Source organism: Crinia signifera, chromosome 6 (genome assembly GCF_055691185.1).
Source record: "Crinia signifera chromosome 6, ASM5569118v1, whole genome shotgun sequence".
NCBI classification, from domain to species: domain Eukaryota; kingdom Metazoa; phylum Chordata; class Amphibia; order Anura; family Myobatrachidae; genus Crinia; species Crinia signifera.
Genome location: NC_139222.1, coordinates 27,185,829 through 27,208,394, shown reverse-complemented (window position 1 = coordinate 27,208,394; position 22,566 = coordinate 27,185,829). Strand labels below are relative to the sequence as shown.

At 50.2% G+C, this 22,566-nt stretch overlaps 1 protein-coding gene across 1 annotated transcript in view; it reads left to right on the top strand.

Annotated features, from left to right (window-relative positions):
• Nucleotides 1-22,566, top strand: part of LOC146009555 (uncharacterized) — a 122,729-nt gene that overhangs the window by 40,625 nt on the left and 59,538 nt on the right. The window contains 4 exon segments of the mRNA XM_083150001.1: nucleotides 17,802-17,993; nucleotides 19,835-19,913; nucleotides 20,031-20,128; nucleotides 20,274-20,736. Of these exon segments, the coding sequence (XP_083006127.1) occupies nucleotides 17,802-17,993; nucleotides 19,835-19,913; nucleotides 20,031-20,128; nucleotides 20,274-20,736 (832 nt within the window).

The following is a 22,566-nucleotide window of genomic DNA, read 5'->3' as shown; positions in this document are numbered from 1 at the left end:
ATGAAAATATTTGGTCTAGGCGGATGGAATCTACTTATTATCCACGAGAGGGAGCTGTTTAGGAGTGCAGACCATTTGTTATCGGGCAGACAGTTGCTTATGAACGTAGGCAGCTATAGACATTTGGGGTATGATAAATGGCTGGGTTGCAATGAGCTCATCTACCCTAGCAATGTACCAATCGAGTAAGTTAATCTTGGTTCTGTAATGTCTTATATATTTGGCTACATCTGTCACTCAAAGTGTGTCTGGAGCTATAACCCTGGGTGGAGCCTCTGACTCACATGACAGAACCAGCCCAGTGAGCCCACAGACAGTGCCAGACACCCTCTGCCTCTCCATGTTACACAGCAAAGACACAGCTACACACCAGACACACCAGGTGAGCGCCCCACACCTCCATACCTCCCAACATGACCCTCTCCAGGAGGGACAGAATGCTCTGTTTGTGGACTTCCATCTTAATTTATGATTGTCATCACCTGTCATTTTAAACAGGGTAATTGATAAGAAAGGTGTTTAAGCACAGGTGATGGTAATCCATAAATTAAGAAGAAAGTCCAGAAACAGAGCAATGTGTCCCTCCTGGAGAGGGTCATGTTGGGTATGCACCTTCCCCCCCCCCCCCCCCCCATTCACGGCATCCCCACGATTAAATGGCACATGCAAAACACTGACATGGCTATGGTCGACAATGAAAAAGGTTGACAAGATTTATTTTTCACTTTTTCAATGTTTTCATATTCATTCTCATGTGTTGACATGGACACCAATGAAGTGCCACACTTATGTCAACATTTACATGTGTTGACCTTTCTGTGTTGATTTTTTTCTTGTGGCGATTCGCGGCACCCCCCACGACCCCACTCCCGCGATTTGCAGCACACCCCCCGCAATTCGCGGCACCCCCGGTTACTCCCGTGATTCGCGGTCCCACCCCGTGACACCCCCCCTCCTGCAATTCGCGGCACCCCGCGACCCCCCCTCCCACAATTCGCGCCAACCCCCCGGGCCCCCCCCTCCCGCGGTTCACGGTGCCCCAAGACCCCCCCTACCGCGATTCCCCACCCCTGACCCCCCCTCCTGTCATTGCGGCAACCCCCCACCCCCGCGACCCACCCTCCCGCGATTCACTGCAACCCCCTGCGCCCCATCCCACGATTCGCAGCACCCACACCCCCCCCCGCGACCCATCCTCCCGCAATTCACGGCATCCACCCACGACCCCTCCTCCCGTGATTCGCGGACACCCCTCACCTCCTCCCTCCCCCACCCCCGCGGGTGATTCACGGCAACCCCAGGATTAAATGGCACATGCAAAATACTGGCAAGGCTATGGTCGACAATGAAAAAGGTTGACATGAGTTTTTGAAGATTTATTTTTCTTTTTTGAATGTTTTCATATTCATTCTCATGTGTCGACATGGACACCGATGAAGTGCCACGCTTATGTCAACATTTACATGTGTTGAACTTTCTGTGTTGATTTTTTATTGTAGCAATATTTTTCCAGTGACAACTATGAACTATGTGCACGTCAACCTACACATCATCAACCAATTCTTTGTATAATATATAACACCTGTTCTGTTTTACTGTAGGTGTTTTAAGTCAGACCTTTTACTGCTACTATTACTGTTTATGTAAATGCATTCTGAATGACAGCAACATCCTACCATCCTTCTCCAAGAATATATAACCAACTAGGTGATTCATCGCGCCCCGTGCCCCCCCCCCCCCTCCCGCAATTCACGGCCCCCCCGCGCACCCCCCCTCCCGCGATTCGCAACACCCCCCTCCCGCAATTCACGCCCCCTCCCACGCTTTGTGGACCCCCGCCCTCTCCCGCGATTCGCGGACACCTGCGCCCCCTCCCTCCCTTGATTCACGGCACCCCCCGCGCCCCTCCCACAATTCACGGCACCCCTAAGCCCCTCTTTAGTCCCCGTATACTCACACACCCCTATCACTACCCAGCTTCCTGCTCTCCTGCACCGTAACTTCCACCACTGGGGAGTCGCTGACGCTGTTTGGCCCACATGCCCCTATCATGCCTCATAGCCCAGTCTCCTGCTCTCATGCACCCGAACTCCCACCCAGTAGGAGGAGACACTGACTAAGGGCCACCATCCTGTACTCCTGTGCTGCCATGCTGGACCCTCACCCACTGGCAGAAGCAGCACAGTATCTCCCACCCTCCTCTTTAGTCCCCCTTATGCCCACACACCCCTATCACTACCCAGCCTCCTGTTTGCCTGTGTCGTGACCTCCGCCAGTGGGGAGCCGCTGACTCAGAAACACCCTACTATACTATTGCACACACACACCTAAACAACATGCACACACAGTCCCCCCCCCACACCCACAAATGTCACTGTACCATCCACACTATCAATGTACATCTTACTCTGTAACCGCTTTTTTATTAAACAAAACAATACACACCCCCTTCCACATCATATGCTCTCTATTTAACACATTTCACCTATAACTCAAGTTGCAATACAGGCCATCTTTCATACAATTCTAACCATCTTTCTCATATACAAATGTTCACAAATTAAGGGGGCGCAGCCCCTTACGACGGTGTGAAGAGCCCCCGTAGGGCGCGATGAATCACCTAGTATATATATATATATATATATATATATATATATATATATATATATATATACACACACACACACACAAGGTGACCAACTTTTTTACAATGAAATGGAGCTCCCCCTGTACCAAGTCCTAACTGCAAAAAAGATCAGCGGCATTCAGCGCTACCTGCTCCACCTTGCCACGGCCCGGCCAACGCAAGCCGCAGCACATCCACTGAGGATGAAGCTGCGCTCCCTTAACCCTCCTGGCTGGCTTCCAGCAGTCCCGTGATTCGTGGAAATTTAGGGGGCATGGCCTAATGCCGTGAAATGCCCACGCCCATAAGAGGCCCCCAACGACTGCTGTAATGAGGTATGGTCATCCCCACTCTCTTTACGAAGCTGTCTAACTTCCCCCCTCTCTCTTTTTCTAACGTTGTCCCATCCCCCTCTATCTGCTGCTATCTCCTACCCCTCTCTGGCGCAGTCTCATATCCCTCTCTGACGCTGTCTACTACTCCTCTATGACTGTCTCCCCCCTCTCTGACGCTCTCTCCTCCCCCTCTCTGACACTGTCTATTACCCCTCTCTGATGCTGTCTACTACTCCTCTATGACTCTGTCTCCCCCCTCTCTGATGCTCTCTACTACTCCTCTATGACTCTGTCTCATCGCCCTCTCTGACGCTGTCTACTACTCCTCTATGACGCTGTCTCCTCGCCCTCTCTGACGCTGTCTACTACTCCTCTATGACGCTGTCTCCTCGCCTTCTCTGACGCTGTCTACTACTCCTCTATGACGCTGTCTCCTCGCCCTCTCTGACGCTGTCTACTACTCCTCTATGAGGCTGTCTCCTCGCCCTCTCTGACGCTGTCTACTACTTCTCTCTGACGCTGTCTCCTCGCCCTCTCTGACGCAGTCTACTACTCCTCTACGACGCTGTCATCTCGCTCTCTTTGACGCTGTCTACTACTCCTCTCTGACGCTGTCTACTACTCCTCTATTAAGCTGTCTCCTCGCCCTCTCTGATGCTATTTCCTTCTGCTCTTACTCTGATCCTGTCACCTCGCCCTCTTTCTCTGATGCTGTCTCCTCCACCTTTTTGTCTGACGTTATCTCCATTCACCTCTATGACGATGTCTCCGCCCCTCTCTCTCTCTGACCCCTTCTACTTCCCCCTATCTCTGATGCCATCTCCTCCCCCCTGTCTCTGACGCCATCTCCTCCCCCTCTCTCTCTGATGCCATCTCCTCCCCCCTCTCTGTATCTTGCTACCATAATGCTGGGTACACACTAAAGCAATTGTCGTGGGAGAACGATAAAGTACTTACATGCTGACCGATATCGTTCACAATATCAGTCAGTGATGTCACCCGCCCCCTGCTCCGTACATGCAGCCTCTGACAATACTGTTAGATTGAGCTGCATGTACAGACAACAGACATTGCACATCTTTAACGATATTGACCGTACAACCTCAATGATATTCATGCGATATCGGTATATCGCATGAATATGCACGAGCATATTGTCACCGATAAATCGCCCAGTGTGTACCCAGCGTAGGGGACTTGTAGTGACAATGTGGGGGGAAATTTACTGAGACGGGAGTTGTATTTCACATGTGATGTTGCTATGGCAACCAAAATCCATAAAAGCCTATAGCAACATCCCATGTGAAATACAACTCTCATTTTAGTAAATTATCCCCTGTGTGTGTGTGGGGGGCCCTTCTCAAGAGTTTGCTATGGGGCCCAAAGCGTCCTAGTTATGCCCCTAGGTATTAGGGGGGCAGTCAACATTAGTTTTGCCTAGGATGCCAAGAAACTGGCTCTGACACCTGGTATTATACTGGGCCTGTGTGAGTAGAACGGGTTGGGATCATTTGGTCGACACCCATTAGGTCGACATGGGAAAAGGTTGACATGGGTCTAGGTCGACATGGTTCTAGTTTGAAAGGTCAATAGTTTGACAGGTCATTAGTTCGACAATGTCTATGTCGACAGTCAAAAGGTCAACATGGGGTTTTTCACTGTTTTTTTTTCCTGAATGTCAACACAGTCGACATGGACACAGTTTCAAGTGCACCGCATCCCCTCGCATCGCTCGCTATGCATCGGCCACGGTGCACATTATTTTATTCTCCCTCCACGCCCTAGTGGATGGTAGGGCATTAAATACCGCCTGTCAGCAAATGTCGGCTCGAAATACAGCGAAAAATCCCATGTCGACCTATTGACTGTAGACCTAGACATTGTCGAACTAATGACCTGTCGAACTAGTGACCTTTTGACCTAGAACTATGTCGACCTAGACCTATGTCGACCTAATGGTGTCGACCATCATGCTGTAGACCAAATGACCGCATCCAAGTAGAACAGCAGCTCCCCTGTAAGTGCTCTTATGGCTCACACCCAGCAATCACTACTATGCTGTTACTAGCAGTATAATACCTGGGGTCACCTGGTGCCAGCTGCAGCACTCTCCCTCCTGCCTGCCATGCGCACACCAGGAAGGAACGTTTCCCTGGTAACACACCTCCTCCCACTCTGACCCACACAGGAAATACACTTTGGTTACAGCTGCGGGGAATATTGGAGCTGAGTACAAACCACAAGAAAATGGCCGCCGCTATATGAGGACACACATTGAGACATCACTACAGGAATGGTTGAAGCGGCAATTGCATTCCGAGAATGCACAGAGAGAGTTCTGAGAAGTGCGGTCATCGGTAGTGGATAGATTCAGTAACTAAATACGACGCCTAGTAAGGCTCCATAAAGAATGTCCCCTGTTTCAGGGAGCGGCGGACATTTTTCAGAAGACCAATACCCGCGCTCAGTCAGTGGCGTAGGGATGGACATCGGAAGCCAACCATCAAATGATGGCAGTGCTTCCACCATTGAAACTTTCGATGCGATGGTAACTAACCATCGAATCAAAAGTATTCGATGGTGAAAACTAGTTATATGACTAGTGCATGCGCAAAAGCCTGTATTGCCATTTGTAAGGTAGTAATTGAGTTTGGTGGCAGGGCCCAGGCTCTGAGCAACATATTACTTTATCATTGGACATTGTGTGTATAATATACATATATAATATTCACACAATGCCCAATGATGAAGTAGTATATTAATTTTGTACACATTATTAACACTTTAACAGCAAGTAATCAAAATGTAATAAAATTAGATAAATTGTAAACTAACTCGTTTTAGGTTTCACTATTTTTCCAGATAGGAAAATGTCTATTTATTAAGGCAAGTGTAACTACACACACACACAAATAAGGGAGATGACGGTATAGTGGTCATCACATCATTTATATGGTGAGATAAATATTGCAATGAGCAGGGCTGGCTCTACCATTAGGCAGCTGCCTAGGGTTCCAGGATCTGTGGGGGCACCACTATAATGCTACACACTAGGCGATTCTAGCTTCCACCGTCAGCTATATGGTCGCTCAGTGACCATATTGCCGGTGATACCTAGCGACCTTCGCCGTGTGTGCGCTCCCACCGCAGCCCAGCGACGGTCGCAGGAACTTGCTAGAATCGCTGGTCCCCAGTAAAATACTGATAGCGACCAATCGCTAGTGACCAGGTCACGTAATATAAAAAATAGTTCACTATATATAAAAACAGTTAAGGTGCCCCTACACTGAGGCGATTTGGTCCGATTGTGGCCAATTGCGACCAATCGACCCCTTAAATCGGACCAAATCGCCTCTCCCTGACATGCTGTTGGGTCCCGTGCGCATCGGACCCGACCAGGTGCTCAGACCGGCAGGCAGCCACCCGTTCCTCCTGGCGGTGAGGCGGGTGGGAAGCAGGGAAGCATGCAATCTATCACAACGGATCGCATGCGTTCCTGCCGCCGGGAAGGTCCCTGCAGGCTGTCCTGTGTCCGTACACTGCTGCGAGATGTCACAGCAGTGTATGGGCACCTTTATCTTGGTTCATTCCACTGGTACCCCAGGACTGTGTATATTGTTCCTCACTATCTCACTATATTCACAGAAACAGACAATCTCTGACCAACACTTCACTGATGATCATATAGTGGTTGCTGCCTGGTAATACTAATGCAGTATATTAATGAGTGTTGTATGTGACTGACATTCACAAATATCTGTAGCTAGTTGTATTGTGTACCTATTATTATTATTGTAGCCTGCCTGAGCTGGTATAACATTCAGTGACGTCACTGTCTCCTCCTCTCTGAATCCTCCAGAGCTCAGTGTGTCTGTGAAATTTGCTGCTGTTTGAGTGACTGGTGCTGCAGGGTGAGGTTTGTGCTCTGATTGGCTCTCTGAGTCAGGGAGAGCCAATCAGAACTAGCAGTGGGCCCTGTTGCCTAGCAGCTACAGCAACCATAGAGAGGGAGAGGGAGGGAAGCAGAGAGAAAGTCAGACAGCCTCCAACGAACCTAGGAAGTTTCCCTGACACAGACACAGCAGCCAGGGGAGGCATAGCTTTTGGGAATTACAAAAAATAAGCCACCATCGGTACACCATCGAATGATTAGCATTCGATGGTGACAAACATCGGAAGGTCACCATTAAATGGTAAAAACACTAACATCGAAAGAAAAACATCGATGTTTCCGAAACATCGACCATCGATGTCCATCCCTACAGTGGCGTCAGCAGCTCGGCTCCCCTGGTCCTGCTGGGGCAGCGCTGCTGATCGTACCTGAGGCCTCTCACTTCCAGCAGCCGCGGTGATTAAGTTACGGGGGACCGAGAGAAGACATTGCTGTATCTGATAGCAGGTGATGGTATTGTGCTGCCCTGGTGTTATTATACAGGCGGAGCAGCCTGTGGTGTCCTGTTATACAGGGGGGAGCAGCATGTGGTGTCCTGTTATACAGGGGGGAGCAGCATGTGGTGTCCTGTTATACAGGGGGGAGCAGCATGTGGTGTCCTGTTATACAGGGGGGAGCAGCATGTGGTGTCCTGTTATACAGGGGGGAGCAGCATGTGGTGTCCTGTTATACGGGGGGGGGGGAGCAGCATGTGGTGTCCTGTTATACAGGGGGGAGCAGCTTGTGGTGTCCTGTTATACAGGGGGGAGCAGCTTGTGGTGTCCTGTTATACAGGGGGGAGCAGCTTGTGGTGTCCTGTTATACAGGGGGGAGCAGCTTGTGGTGTCCTGTTATACAGGGGGGAGCAGCTTGTGGTGTCCTGTTATACAGGGGGGAGCAGCTTGTGGTGTCCTGTTATACAGGGGGGAGCAGCTTGTGGTGTCCTGTTATACAGGGGGGAGCAGCTTGTGGTGTCCTGTTATACAGGGGGGAGCAGCTTGTGGTGTCCTGTTATACAGGGGGGAGCAGCTTGTGGTGTCCTGTTATACAGGGGGGAGCAGCTTGTGGTGTCCTGTTATACAGGGGGGAGCAGCTTGTGGTGTCCTGTTATACAGGGGGGAGCAGCTTGTGGTGTCCTGTTATACAGGGGGGAGCAGCTTGTGGTGTCCTGTTATACAGGGGGGAGCAGCTTGTGGTGTCCTGTTATACAGGGGGGAGCAGCTTGTGGTGTCCTGTTATACAGGGGGGAGCAGCTTGTGGTGTCCTGTTATACAGGGGGGAGCAGCTTGTGGTGTCCTGTTATACAGGGGGGAGCAGCTTGTGGTGTCCTGTTATACAGGGGGGAGCAGCTTGTGGTGTCCTGTTATACAGGGGGGAGCAGCTTGTGGTGTCCTGTTATACAGGGGGGAGCAGCTTGTGGTGTCCTGTTATACAGGGGGGAGCAGCTTGTGGTGTCCTGTTATACAGGGGGGAGCAGCTTGTGGTGTCCTGTTATACAGGGGGGAGCAGCTTGTGGTGTCCTGTTATACAGGGGGGAGCAGCTTGTGGTGTCCTGTTATACAGGGGGGAGCAGCTTGTGGTGTCCTGTTATACAGGGGGGAGCAGCTTGTGGTGTCCTGTTATACAGGGGGGAGCAGCTTGTGGTGTCCTGTTATACAGGGGGGAGCAGCTTGTGGTGTCCTGTTATACAGGGGGGAGCAGCTTGTGGTGTCCTGTTATACAGGGGGGAGCAGCTTGTGGTGTCCTGTTATACAGGGGGGAGCAGCTTGTGGTGTCCTGTTATACAGGGGGGAGCAGCTTGTGGTGTCCTGTTATACAGGGGGGAGCAGCTTGTGGTGTCCTGTTATACAGGGGGGAGCAGCTTGTGGTGTCCTGTTATACAGGGGGGAGCAGCTTGTGGTGTCCTGTTATACAGGGGGGAGCAGCTTGTGGTGTCCTGTTATACAGGGGGGAGCAGCTTGTGGTGTCCTGTTATACAGGGGGGAGCAGCTTGTGGTGTCCTGTTATACAGGGGGGAGCAGCTTGTGGTGTCCTGTTATACAGGGGGGAGCAGCTTGTGGTGTCCTGTTATACAGGGGGGAGCAGCTTGTGGTGTCCTGTTATACAGGGGGGAGCAGCTTGTGGTGTCCTGTTATACAGGGGGGAGCAGCTTGTGGTGTCCTGTTATACAGGGGGGAGCAGCTTGTGGTGTCCTGTTATACAGGGGGGAGCAGCTTGTGGTGTCCTGTTATACAGGGGGGAGCAGCTTGTGGTGTCCTGTTATACAGGGGGGAGCAGCTTGTGGTGTCCTGTTATACAGGGGGGAGCAGCATGTGGTGTCCTGTTATACAGGGGGGAGCAGCATGTGCTGTCCTGTTATACAGGGGGCGCAGCCTATGGTGTGCTGTTATACAGGTGGAGCGGCCTATGGTGTCCTGTTATGCAAGGGGAGAGGCTTGCGGCATCCTCCTATGCAGGGGTTGCGGCCTGCGGCGTCCTGTTTACAGGAGGAGAAGTGTCCTGTTATACGGGGGGAGCATCCTGCGGGTTCCTGTTATACGGGGGGAGCGTCCTGCGGGTTCCTGTTATACGGGGGGAGCGGCCTGTTGTACAGTTAGGGGAAGCGGATTTCTTATACAGGGGGGCATGGCTTGTGGCGTCCTGTTTATACAGGGGATGAGCAGCCTGCAGCATCATTTTATCCAGAGGAGAGAGGCCTGTTACATGGGGGGGAGCGGCCTGTGGCTGACTGTTAAACAGGGGAGAGCGGCCTGTTTGTTATACAGGGGTGGAGAGGCCTGTGGTGGACTGTCATACAGGGGGGTATCCTGTTATACAGGGGGAGCGGCCTGCGACATCCTGTTTATGCAGGGGGAGTGTTCTGTGGCATTCTGTTTATACGGTTGTGGTGTCATCATACCCTCCAACTGTACCGATTTTGCCGGTACAGTACCGTTTTTTAACAGTCTGTACCGGCAAAATCAGTTTGTACCTAATGTACCGGGTTTTTTTGTTTCCTTCTTTGTTTTCCTATTCCTCCTCCGCTCCTGGCTGTTCCAATCCTGTGCGCGCTGCCCTGCACCAGCTCTCCCCCGCACCAGCTCTCCCCCTCCGTTCTCATGAGTGCATTGCGGGCATGGTGTCATGACATCAGGCACCAGCACCGCACCCTGCGCACTCAAGGGAAGGATGTCTTTGTGCCCTCACTGTCTGCGCAGGCAGAGAACTGAGCGAGGGCGCAAATCTCTGTGAGGGAGAGAGGGGTGCGGTGGCCAGTCCCGGCACGCATGGGAGTGCTCAGTGCAGCAAGTAGGTGCCATCTAGACTACAGGTCGCCGTCCGGAGTCTGACACACATTGGAGTGCAGCAAGTAGGTGCACTAAATCACTCCAGCTGTGTCTGCTATATCCAGCATCGTGTCGCACCTGTTGGCCTGCAGCTCATGTCGCATGGTGGCTTGGTGGGCTGCTGGTATATTAAATAAGTATATTTAATACTAGGTGATTCATTGCGCCCTACGGGCGCTCTTCACACCGTCGTAAGGGGCTGCGCCCCCTTAATTTGTGAACATTTGCATATGAGAAAGATGGTTAGAATTGTATGAAAGATGCCTGTATTGCAACTTGAGTTATAGGTGAAATGTGTTAAATAGAGAGCATATGATGTGGAAGGGGGTGTGTATTGTTTTGTTTAATTAAAAAGCGGTTACAGAGTAAGATGTACATTGATAGTGTGGATGGTACAGTGACATTTGTGGGTGTGGGGGGGGCTGTGTGTGCGTGTTGTTTAGGTGTGTGTGTGCAATAGTATAGTAGGGTGTTTCTGAGTCAGCGGCTCCCCACTGGTGGAGGTCACGACACAGGAAAACAGGAGGCTGGATAGTGATAGGGGTGTGTGGGAATAAGGGGGACTAAAGAGGAGGGTGGGAGATACTGTGCTGCTTCTGCCAGTGGGTGAGGGTCCAGCGTGGCAGTACAGGATGGTGGCTCTTAGTCAGTGTCTACTCCTACTGGGTGGGAGTTCGGGTGCATGAGAGCAGGAGGCTGGGCTATGAGGCATGATAGGGGCATGTGGGCAAAACAGCGTCAGCGACTCCCCAGTGGTGGAAGTTACGGTTCAGGAGAGCAGGAAGCTGGGTAGTGATAGGGGTGTGTGAGTATACGGGGGACTAAAGAGGGGTTTAGGGGTGCCGTGAATTGCGGGAGGGGCGCAGGGGGTGCCGTGAATCAAGGGAGGGAGGGGGCGCTGGTGTCGGCGAATCGCGGGAGAGGGCGGGGGTCCGCAAAGCGTGGGAGGGGGCGTGAATTGCGCGAGGGGGGGGTGCGCGGGGGGTCCGTGAATTGCGGGAGGGGGGGGGGGCACGGGGCGCGATGAATCACCTAATTGGTTATATATTCTTGTAGAAGGATGGTAGGATGTTGCTGTCATTCAGAATGCATTTACATAAACAGTAATAGTAGCAGTAAAAGGTCTGACTTAAAACACCTACAGTAAAACAGAACAGGTGTTATATATTATACAAAGAATTGGTTGATGATGTGTAGGTTGACGTGCACATAGTTCATAGTTGTCACTGGAAAAAAATTGCTACAAGAAAAAATCAACACAGAAAGTTCAACACATGTAAATGTTGACATAAGTGTGGCACTTCATCGGTGTCCATGTCGACACATGAGAATGAATATGAAAACATTCAAAAAAAGAAAAATAAATCTTCAAAAACTCATGTCAACCTTTTTCATTGTCGACCATAGCCGCGCCAGTGTTTTTCATGTGCCATTTAATCCTGGGGTTGCCGTGAATCACGCGCGGGGGTGGGAGAGGGAGGAGGTGAGGGGTATCCGCGAATCACGGGAGGAGGGGTCGTGGGTGGATGCCGTGAATTGCGGGAGGAGGGGTCTTGGGGGGGTGTGTGGGTGCCGCGAATCGTGGGATGGGGGGGCGCGGGGGGTTGCAGTGAATCGCGGGAGGGTGGGTCGCAGGGGCGGGGGGTTGCCGCAATGACAGGAGGGGGGTCAGGGGTGGGGAATCGCGGTGGGGGGCACCGTGAACCGCGGTAGGGGGGGTCGTGGGGGGCACCATGAACCGCGGGAGGGGGGGCCCGGGGGTTGGCGCGAATTGCAGGAGGGGGGTTGTCTCCGCGAATCGCGGGAGTCACCGGGGGTGCCGCGAATTGCGGGGGTGTGCTGCAAATCGCGGGGGGTGCCGCGAATAGCCACAAGAAAAAAAATCAAGAAAGGTCAACACATGTAAATGTTGACATAAGTGTGGCACTTCATTGGTGTCCATGTCGACACATGAGAATGAATATGAAAACATTGAAAAACATCGACCATAGCCATGTCAGTGTTTTGCATGTGCCATTTAATCGTGGGGATGCCGTGAATGGGGGGGGGGGAGGGAGGTGCATACCCAATATGACCCTCTCCAGGACTCTGTTTCTGTACTTTCTTCTTAATTTATGGATTACCATCACCTGTGCTTAAACACCTTTCTTATCAATTACCCTGTTTAAAATGACAGGTGATGACAATCATAAATTAAGATGGAAGTCCACAAACAGAGCATTCTGTCCCTCCTGGAGAGGGTCATGTTGGGAGGTGTGGGGCACTCACCTGGTGTGTCTGGTGTGTAGCTGTGTCTTTGCTGTGTAACATGGAGAGGAAGAGGGTGTCTGGCACTGTCTGTGGGCTCACTGGGCTGGTTCTCTGTCATGTGAGTCAGAGGCTCCACCCCGGGTTATATCTCCAGACACACTTTGAGTGACAGATGTAGCCAAATATATAAGAGATATATAACACCTGTTCTGTTTTACTGTAGGTGTTTTAAGTCAGACCTTTTACTGCTACTATTACTGTTTATGTAAATGCATTCTGAATGACAGCAACATCCTACCATCCTTCTACAAGAATATATAACCAACTAGGTGATTCATCACGCCCCGTGCCCCCCCCCTCCCGCAATTCACGCACCCCCCTCCCGCGATTTGCAACCCCCCCTCACGCAATTCACGCCCCCTCCCACGCTTTGCGGACCCCCGCCCTCTACCGCGATTCGCCGACACCTGCGCCCCCCCCCTCCCTTGATTCACGGCACCCCCCGCAATTCACGGCACCCCTAAGCCCCTCTTTAGTCCCCCGTATACTCACACACCCCTATCACTACCCAGCTTCCTGAACCGTAACTTCCACCACTGGGGAGTCGCTGACGCTGTTTTGCCCACATGCCCCTATCATGCCTCATAGCCCAGCCTCCTGCTCTCATGCACCCGAACTCCCACCCAGTAGGAGGAGACACTGACTAAGGGCCACCATCCTATACTCCTGTACTGCCACGCTGGACCCTCACCCACTGGTAGAAGCTGAACAGTATCTCCCACCCTCCTCTTTAGTCCCCCTTATGCCCACACACCCCTATCACTACCCAGCCTCCTGTTTTCCTGTGTCGTGACCTCCGCCAGTGGGGAGCCGCTGACTCAGAAACACCCTACTATACTATTGCACACACACACCTAAACAACATGCACACACAGCCCCCCCCCCACACCCACAAATGTCACTGTACCCTTCACACTATCAATGTACATCTTACTCTGTAACCGCTTTTTAATTAAACAAAACAATACACACCCCCTTCCACATCATATGCTCTCTATTTAACACATTTCACCTATAACTCAAGTTGCAATACAGGCCATCTTTCATACAATTCTAACCATCTTTCTCATATACAAATGTTCACAAATTAAGGGGGCGCAGCCCCTTACGACGGTGTGAAGAGTGCCCGTAGGGCGCGATGAATCACCTAGTATCTATAGTAATAATACAGGGGCGTGACTGGGGAGGTGAGGGGATCTGGGAGTGTCACTGTGACCTCACTTATATCTATAGTAATAATACAGGGGCGTGACTGGGGAGGTGAGGGGATCTGGGAACGTCACTGTGACATCACATATATCTATAGTAATGATACAGGGACATGACTGTGGAGGTGAGGGGGTCCGGGAGTGTCACTGTGACCTTATATATCTATAGTAATAATACAAGGACGTGTCTGGGGAGGTGAGGGGATCTGGGAGCGTCACTGTGACATCACTTATATCTTTAGTAATAATACAGGGACGTGACTGGGGAGGTGAGGGGATCTGGGAACGTCACTGTGACATCACTTATATCTATAGTAATAATACAGCGACGTGACTAGGGAGGTGAGGGGATCTGGGAAAGTCACTGTGACATCACTTATATCTATAGTAATAATACAGGGACGTGACTGGAGGTGAGGAGATCTGGGAGTGTCACTGTGACATCACTTACATCTATAGTAATAATACAGGGACGTGACTGGGGTGGTGAGGGGATCTGGGAGTGTCACTGTGACATCACTTATGTCTATAGTAATAATACAGGGACGTGACTGGGGAGGTGAGGGGATCTGGGAGCGTCACTGTGACATCACATATATCTATAGTAATGATACAGGGACATGACTGTGGAGGTGAGGGGGCCTGGGAGTGTCACTGTGACCTCATATATATCTATAGTAATAATACAGGGAGGTGAGGGGATCTGGGAGCGTCACTGTGACATCACTTATATCTATAGTAATAATACAGGGACGTGACTGGGGAGGTGAGGGGATCTGGGAACGTCACTGTGACATCACTTATATCTATAGTAATAATACAGGGATGTGACTGTGGAGGTGAGGAGATCTGGGAGTGTCACTGTGACATCACTTACATCTATAGTAATAATACAGGGACGTGACTGGGGTGGTGAGGGGATCTGGGAAGGTCACTTATATCTATAGTAATAATACAGGGACGTGACTGGGGAGATGAGGGGATCTGGGAGTGTCACTGTGACGTCACCTATATCTATAGTAATAATACAGGGACGTGACTGGGGAGGTGAGGGGATCTGGGAGTATCACTGTGACATCACTTATATCTATAGTAATACAGGGACGTGACTGGGGAGGTGAGGGGATCTGGGAGTGTCACTGTGACATCACATATATATCTATAGTAATAATACAGGGACGTGACTGGGGTGGGGAGGGGATCTGGGTGCGTCACTGTGACCCCATATATATCTATAGTAATAATACAGGGACGTGACTGGGGAGGTGAGGGGATCTCGGAGCGTCAGTGTGACATCACTTATATCTATAGTAATGTCCAGGGATGTGACTGGGGAGGTGAGGGGATCTGGGAGCATCACTGTGATATCACTTATATCTATAGTAATATTACAGGGACGTGACTGGGGAGGTGAGGGGATCTGGGAGTGTCACTGTGACGTCACTTATATCTATAGTAATAATACAGGGACGTGACTGGGGAGGTGAGGGGATCTGGGAGTGTCACTGTGACATCACTTATATCTATAGTAATAATACAGGGACGTGACTGGGGAGGTGAGGGGATCTGGGAGTGTCACTGACATCCCGTATATCTATAGTAATAATACAGGGACGTGACTGGGGAGGTGAGGGGATCTGGGAGTGTCACTGTGACATCACTTATATCTATAGTAATAATACAGGGACGTGACTGGGGAGGTGAGGGGATCTGGGAGTGTCACTGTGACATCACTTATATCTATAGTAATAATACAGGGATGTGACTGGGGAGGTGAGGGGATCTGGGAGCGTCACTGTGACGTCACTTATATCTATAGTAATAATACAGGGACCTGACTGGGGAGGTGAGGGGATCTGGGAGCGTCACTGTGACATCACTTATATCTATAGTAATAATACAGGGATGTGACTGTGGAGATCTGGGAGTGTCACTGTGACATCACTTACATCTATAGTAATAATACAGGGACGTGACTGGGGTGGTGAGGGGATCTGGGAACGTCACTTATATCTATAGTAATAATACAGGGACGTGACTGGGGAGATGAGGGGATCTGGGAGTGTCACTGTGACGTCACCTATATCTATAGTAATAATACAGGGACGTGACTGGGGAGGTGAGGGGATCTGGGAGCGTCACTGTGACGTCACCTATATGTTTAGTAATAATACAGGGAGGTGAGGGGATCTGGGAGTATCACTGTGACATCACTTATATCTATAGTAATACAGGGACGTGACTGGGGAGGTGAGGGGATCTGGGAGTGTCACTGTGACATCACATATATATCTATAGTAATAATACAGGGATGTGACTGGGGTGGGGAGGGGATCTGGGTGCGTCACTGTGACCCCATATATATCTATAGTAATAATACAGGGACGTGACTGGGGAGGTGAGGGGATCTCGGAGCGTCAGTGTGACATCACTTATATCTATAGTAATGTCCAGGGATGTGACTGGGGAGGTGAGGGGATCTGGGAGCATCACTGTGATATCACTTATATCTATAGTAATATTACAGGGACGTGACTGGGGAGGTGAGGGGATCTGGGAGTGTCACTGTGACGTCACTTATATCTATAGTAATAATACAGGGACGTGACTGGGGAGGTGAGGGGATCTGGGAGTGTCACTGTGACATCACTTATATCTATAGTAATAATACAGGGACGTGACTGGGGAGGGGAGGGGATCTGGGAGTGTCACTGACATCACTTATATCTATAGTAATAATACAGGGACGTGACTGGGGAGGTGAGGGGATCTGGGAGTGTCACTGTGACATCACTTATATCTATAGTAATAATACAGGGATGTGACTGGGGAGGTGAGGGGATCTGGGAGCGTCACTGTGACGTCACTTATATCTATAGTAATAATACAGGGACCTGACTGGGGAGGTGAGGGGATCTGGGAGCGTCACTGACATCACTTATATCTATAGTAATAATACAGGGACGTGACTGGGGAGGTGAGGGGATCTGGGAGTGTCACTGTGACATCACGTATATCTATAGTAATAATACAGGGACGTGACTGGGGAGGTGAGGGGATCTAGGAGCGTCACTGACATCACTTATATCTATAGTAATAATACAGGGACGTGACTGGGGAGGTGAGGGGATCTGGGTGCGTCACTGACATCCCGTATATCTATAGTAATAATACAGGGGACGTGACTGGGGAGGTGAGGGGATCTGGGAGCGTCACTGACATTACTATAGATATACGGGATGTCAGTGACGCTCCCAGATCCCCTCACCTCCCCAGTCACGTCCCTGTATTATTACTATAGATATACGGGATGTCAGTGACGCACCCAGATCCCCTCACCTCCCCAGTCACGTCCCTGTATTATTACTATAGATATACGGGATAATACAGGGACGTGACTGGGGAGGTGAGGGGATCTGGGAGTGTCACTGTGACATCACGTATATCTATAGTAATAATACATGGACGTGACTGGGGAGGTGAGGGGATCTAGGAGCGTCACTGCGACATCGCTTATACCTATAGTAATAATACAGGGACGTGACTGTGGAGGTGAGGGGATCCGGGAGTGTCACTGTGACATCACTTATATCTATAGTAATAATACAGGGACATCACTGTGGAGGTGAGGGGATCCGGGAGTGTCACTGTGACATCACTTATATCTATAGTAATAATACAGGGACGTGACTGGGGAGGTGAGGGGATCTGGGAGTATCACGGTGACATCACTTATATCTATAGTAATAATACAGGGACGTGACTGGGGAGGTGAGGGGATCTGGGAGTGTCACTGTGACATCACTTATATCTATAGTAATAATACAGGGACATCACTGTGGAGGTGAGGGGATCCGGGAGTGTCACTGTGACATCACTTATATCTATAGTAATAATACAGGGACATCACTGTGGAGGTGAGGTGGATTTGATTGTTAATGAGATATCTGAAATATTAATACTACAGTGACATGATTGTTGGATCTTGTGAATTATATCTCATAGCACTAATATAGGGTCATGACTGGGAATTTATGCAGTAATAGTATATTTTCCAATACACAGGGTTACATAGTAGTGAAGAAGACATCCAGTGACCATGAGACACCCGGTTACCATCCCTGTGTGTCAGGAGAACTGAGCAGGACCCAGAGTTCCATCACAGTGCCCCCACCTCACTCACTGATACATGGGAGAGACAAGAAGCAGAAGATCCTGGAACTCACCGACAAGATCATCCAGCTGCTGACCGGAGAGGTGACTGCTGGGAATGGGACATTATACAGTAACACCGGGGGATGTGACTGGAGAGGTGACTGCTGGGAATGGGACATTATACAGTAACACCGGGGGATGTGACCGGAGAGCTGACTGCTTGGAATGGGCCATTATACAGTAACACCGGGGGGATGTGACCGGAGAGGTGACTGCTGGGAATGGGACATTATACAGTAACACCAGGGGATGTGACCAGAGAGGTGACTGCTTGGAATGGGCCATTATACAGTAACACCGGGGGATGTGACCGGAGAGGTGACTGCTGGGAATGGGACATTATACAGTAACACCGGGGGGATGTGACCAGAGAGGTGACTGCTGGGAATGGGGCATTATACAGTAACACCGGGGGATGTGATCGGAGAGGTGACTGCTTGGAATGGGCCATTATACAGTAGCACGGGGGGATGTGATCGGAGAGGTGACTGCTGGGAATGGGGCATTATACAGTAACACGGGGGGATGTGATCGGAGAGGTGACTGCTGGGAATGGGACATTATAGAGTAACACGGGGGGGGATGTGATCGGAGAGGTGACTGCTAGGAATGGGGCATTATACAGTAACACCGGGGGATGTGATCGGAGAGGTGACTGCTGGGAATGGGGCATTATACAGTAACACCGGGGGATGTGACCGGAGAGGTGACTGCTGGGAATGGGACATTATACAGTAACACCGGGAGATGTGACCGGAGAGGTGACTGCTGGGAATGGGACATTATACAGTAACACCAGGGGATGTGACCGGAGAGGTGACTGCTGGGAATGGGGTGTTATACAGTAACACCAGGGGATGTGACCGGAGAGGTGACTGCTGGGAATGGGGCATTATACAGTAACACCGGGGGATGTGACTGGAGAGGTGACTGCTGGGAATGGGACATTATACAGTAACACCGGGGGATGTGACCGGAGAGCTGACTGCTTGGAATGGGCCATTATACAGTAACACCGGGGGGATGTGACCGGAGAGGTGACTGCTGGGAATGGGACATTATACAGTAACACCAGGGGATGTGACCAGAGAGGTGACTGCTTGGAATGGGCCATTATACAGTAACACCGGGGGATGTGACCGGAGAGGTGACTGCTGGGAATGGGACATTATACAGTAACACCGGGGGGATGTGACCAGAGAGGTGACTGCTGGGAATGGGGCATTATACAGTAACACCGGGGGATGTGATCGGAGAGGTGACTGCTTGGAATGGGCCATTATACAGTAGCACGGGGGGATGTGATCGGAGAGGTGACTGCTGGGAATGGGGCATTATACAGTAACACGGGGGGATGTGATCGGAGAGGTGACTGCTGGGAATGGGACATTATAGAGTAACACGGGGGGGGATGTGATCGGAGAGGTGACTGCTAGGAATGGGGCATTATACAGTAACACCGGGGGATGTGATCGGAGAGGTGACTGCTGGGAATGGGGCATTATACAGTAACACCGGGGGATGTGACCGGAGAGGTGACTGCTGGGAATGGGACATTATACAGTAACACCGGGAGATGTGACCGGAGAGGTGACTGCTGGGAATGGGACATTATACAGTAACACCAGGGGATGTGACCGGAGAGGTGACTGCTGGGAATGGGGTGTTATACAGTAACACCAGGGGATGTGACCGGAGAGGTGACTGCTGGGAATGGGGCATTATACAGTAACACCGGGGGATGTGATCGGAGAGGTGACTGCTGAGAATCAGAAATTGTACAGTAACACCGGGGGATTTGTCTGGGTGATGACTGTATCACTATGTGTGTGTGTTTGTTTCCTATAAGGTGTCAGGATGTCACTGTCTATTTCTCTATGCAGGAAGGGGGATATATAGAGGAACACAAGGGTCTGTGCAGGAATGTTATGATGGAGAATCACCGGCCCCTCACATCACTGGGTAAGAGGAGACTTAATTTTATTGTGCAGGGGAGAGCAGGTATGGGGGCCCCTATATACACGTATCATCTGCTAATCCACATGTACAATATATTCAGTCACTGTGTGTCTCTTATAGATGGGCCCAGTAACAGAGATACCCCAGAGAGATGTCCCCGTCCTCTGTATTCCCAGCACTGTACAGAGGAGACTCACGGGACCCCACAGGAGGATCAGGTAGGTGGGAATAAGGGTCTCCCTAATATACCTAAGTGACTGTCGCTATATGAATTTCAACAGGTGTGTGTGTGTGTTATACATCAGTTATCTACTGTGTAAACTCAATACTGTCAGACATTATTTATGTGATATTTATTTGTAGGTTCAATGTGAAGATATGTCTGATATTAAGGTTGAAGTAATAAAGGGAGAAGAGGAGACGGATGTGACTGACATTAAGGCAGAAGACACAAAGGAAGAAGAGACGTATGTGACTGACATTAAGGCAGAAGACACAGAGGAAGAAGAGACGTATGTGACTGACATTAAGGCAGAAGATACAGAGGAAGGAGAGACGCATGTGACTGACATTAAGGCAGAAGACACAGAGGAAGAAGAGACGTATGTGACTGACATTAGGGCAGAAGATACAGAGGAAGAAGAGACGGATGTGACTGACATTAAGGCAGAAGACACAGAGGAAGAAGAGACGTATGTGACGGATATGAAGATAAGAGAAGAGTCTTATGTGTCTGATAAGAAAGAAGATACAGAGACAGAAGACACACATATGAGGGGTGACCAGCAGTGTAAGAAGGAGGAAATCCCTACAGATCCCAGCACAGGTGAGGAATAATCACTTATTGCATACAGTATTTTCCTTGTTCTTTTTGTTCTAAACAAGCGCCTGAAACTGGAGGTTGTGTATTAGTGGGAATATTAAAATATAATGTGCCGCCATGGTTAGACAAAAAGTAAGGTCAGCAATCAACAATAAAACAAGAGCATTTAAACTTTATAAAAGTAACTTAGATGTGTCACCAAATATAAGGAATCAAACAAAACTTGTAAAGAGGTAATCAAGGCAGCTAAAAGACCATATGAGGTACGAATAGCTACTGAAAGCAAATCCAACCCCAACATTTTTTTATAAATTGTAAGCGTATAATTAAGGAAAACATAGGTCCACTAACGGACACCAATGGTAGAAGGGTTACATGAGTTCTTCTCATCAGTGTTTACTAAGGGAGAGCAGACGGAGGTACCACGAATGGGACAAATAATCCAGATCTCGTTATTGATGTCACGACCAGTGAAATAACACAGAGGCTCAGCAAAGTTAAAACAAATAAATCACCGGTGCCAGACGGGATTCAACCAAGGGTTCTAGTGGAATCAAGGGAAGAACTAGCTACCCCACTACACTCTTTAGCAATTCCCTGTCAACAGGCATAGTGCCAAGAGACTGGAAAGTAGCGGAAGTAGTGCCAATATTCAAAAAAGGGAATAAGGAGGATCCAGACAATTAAGGTGGGCATACATCAAGCCAGATTTATCTGACCACAAATCGGACTAGTTTTCCCTTGAAATTCTGCTGCCTCCCCTGGTTATCTTTGTCCGATTTTTGCTTTTGTTGTACGATCGCATGGAAATCGCATGTACCTGATTTGGATGGGTGCAAAATGCAACTATGTGGTCCCGACCCCCCATAGCTGCTAGGGGGGTACGGGCAGCAGATGGTGGTGGGGGCGGGCAGCAGACCTAGCAAGAAGCGGCGGCGGCTGGGAGCCACGGTAGCGACATTTGCCGGGAGCTGGGGCGGGATGCAGAATTTTGAAGTGACTGGCCTGATGTTCATTGGCTGAGAGAATTCTCTCAGCCAATCAGATGGAAGGCATCTGATTGGCTGAGCGAATTCTCTCAGCCAATGAACATCCATTCCGGCCAGTCACTTCAAAATTCTGCATCCCGCCCCAGCTCCCGGCAAATGTTGCTACCGTGGCTCCCAGCCGCCGCCGCTTCTTGGAAGGTCCGCTGCCCGACCACGCCGCCATCTGCTGCTCGCCGACTGCCACTAGGATCAGCTTGCCCCAGGTGCCCCACTGCCCGCCCCCGCCGCACGGACCCGCTGCTGGTTGCACACACCTGAATCGGACCCGACACATCGCGGGTGCTAAAAAGCACCCGCAATGTGCCACTGATGGGTCCGATTGCGACGGATCTTATGTCCCGCCGGTCCGACCCCTGGTGCCGGGTCCGATACGCACGGGACCGCGCATCGCACCCGACGCCATGTCATGAAGAAACGATTTGGTCCGATTTAACGGGCCGATTAATCGAAATCGGTCCAAATTGGCTCGATGTATGCCCACCTTTACAGCCCGGTTAGTTTAACATCAATAGTGGGTACAATTTTTTGAAGAATTTTTATCCTGGAATATTTAGACCTTCATGGTTTACTCAGTAATAACCAGCATGGGTTTGTAATTGATCGCTTATGCCAGACTAATCTACTATGTTTCTATGAAGAGGTTAGCAAAAATCTTGACAACGGGAACGCTGTGGATGTGATTTTCCTTGATTTTGCTAAACCATTTGATACGGTACCACACAAGAAGCTAATAAATAAAATGGAAGCCATGGGTTTGGGGGAGAATATTTGCAGATGGGTAGCG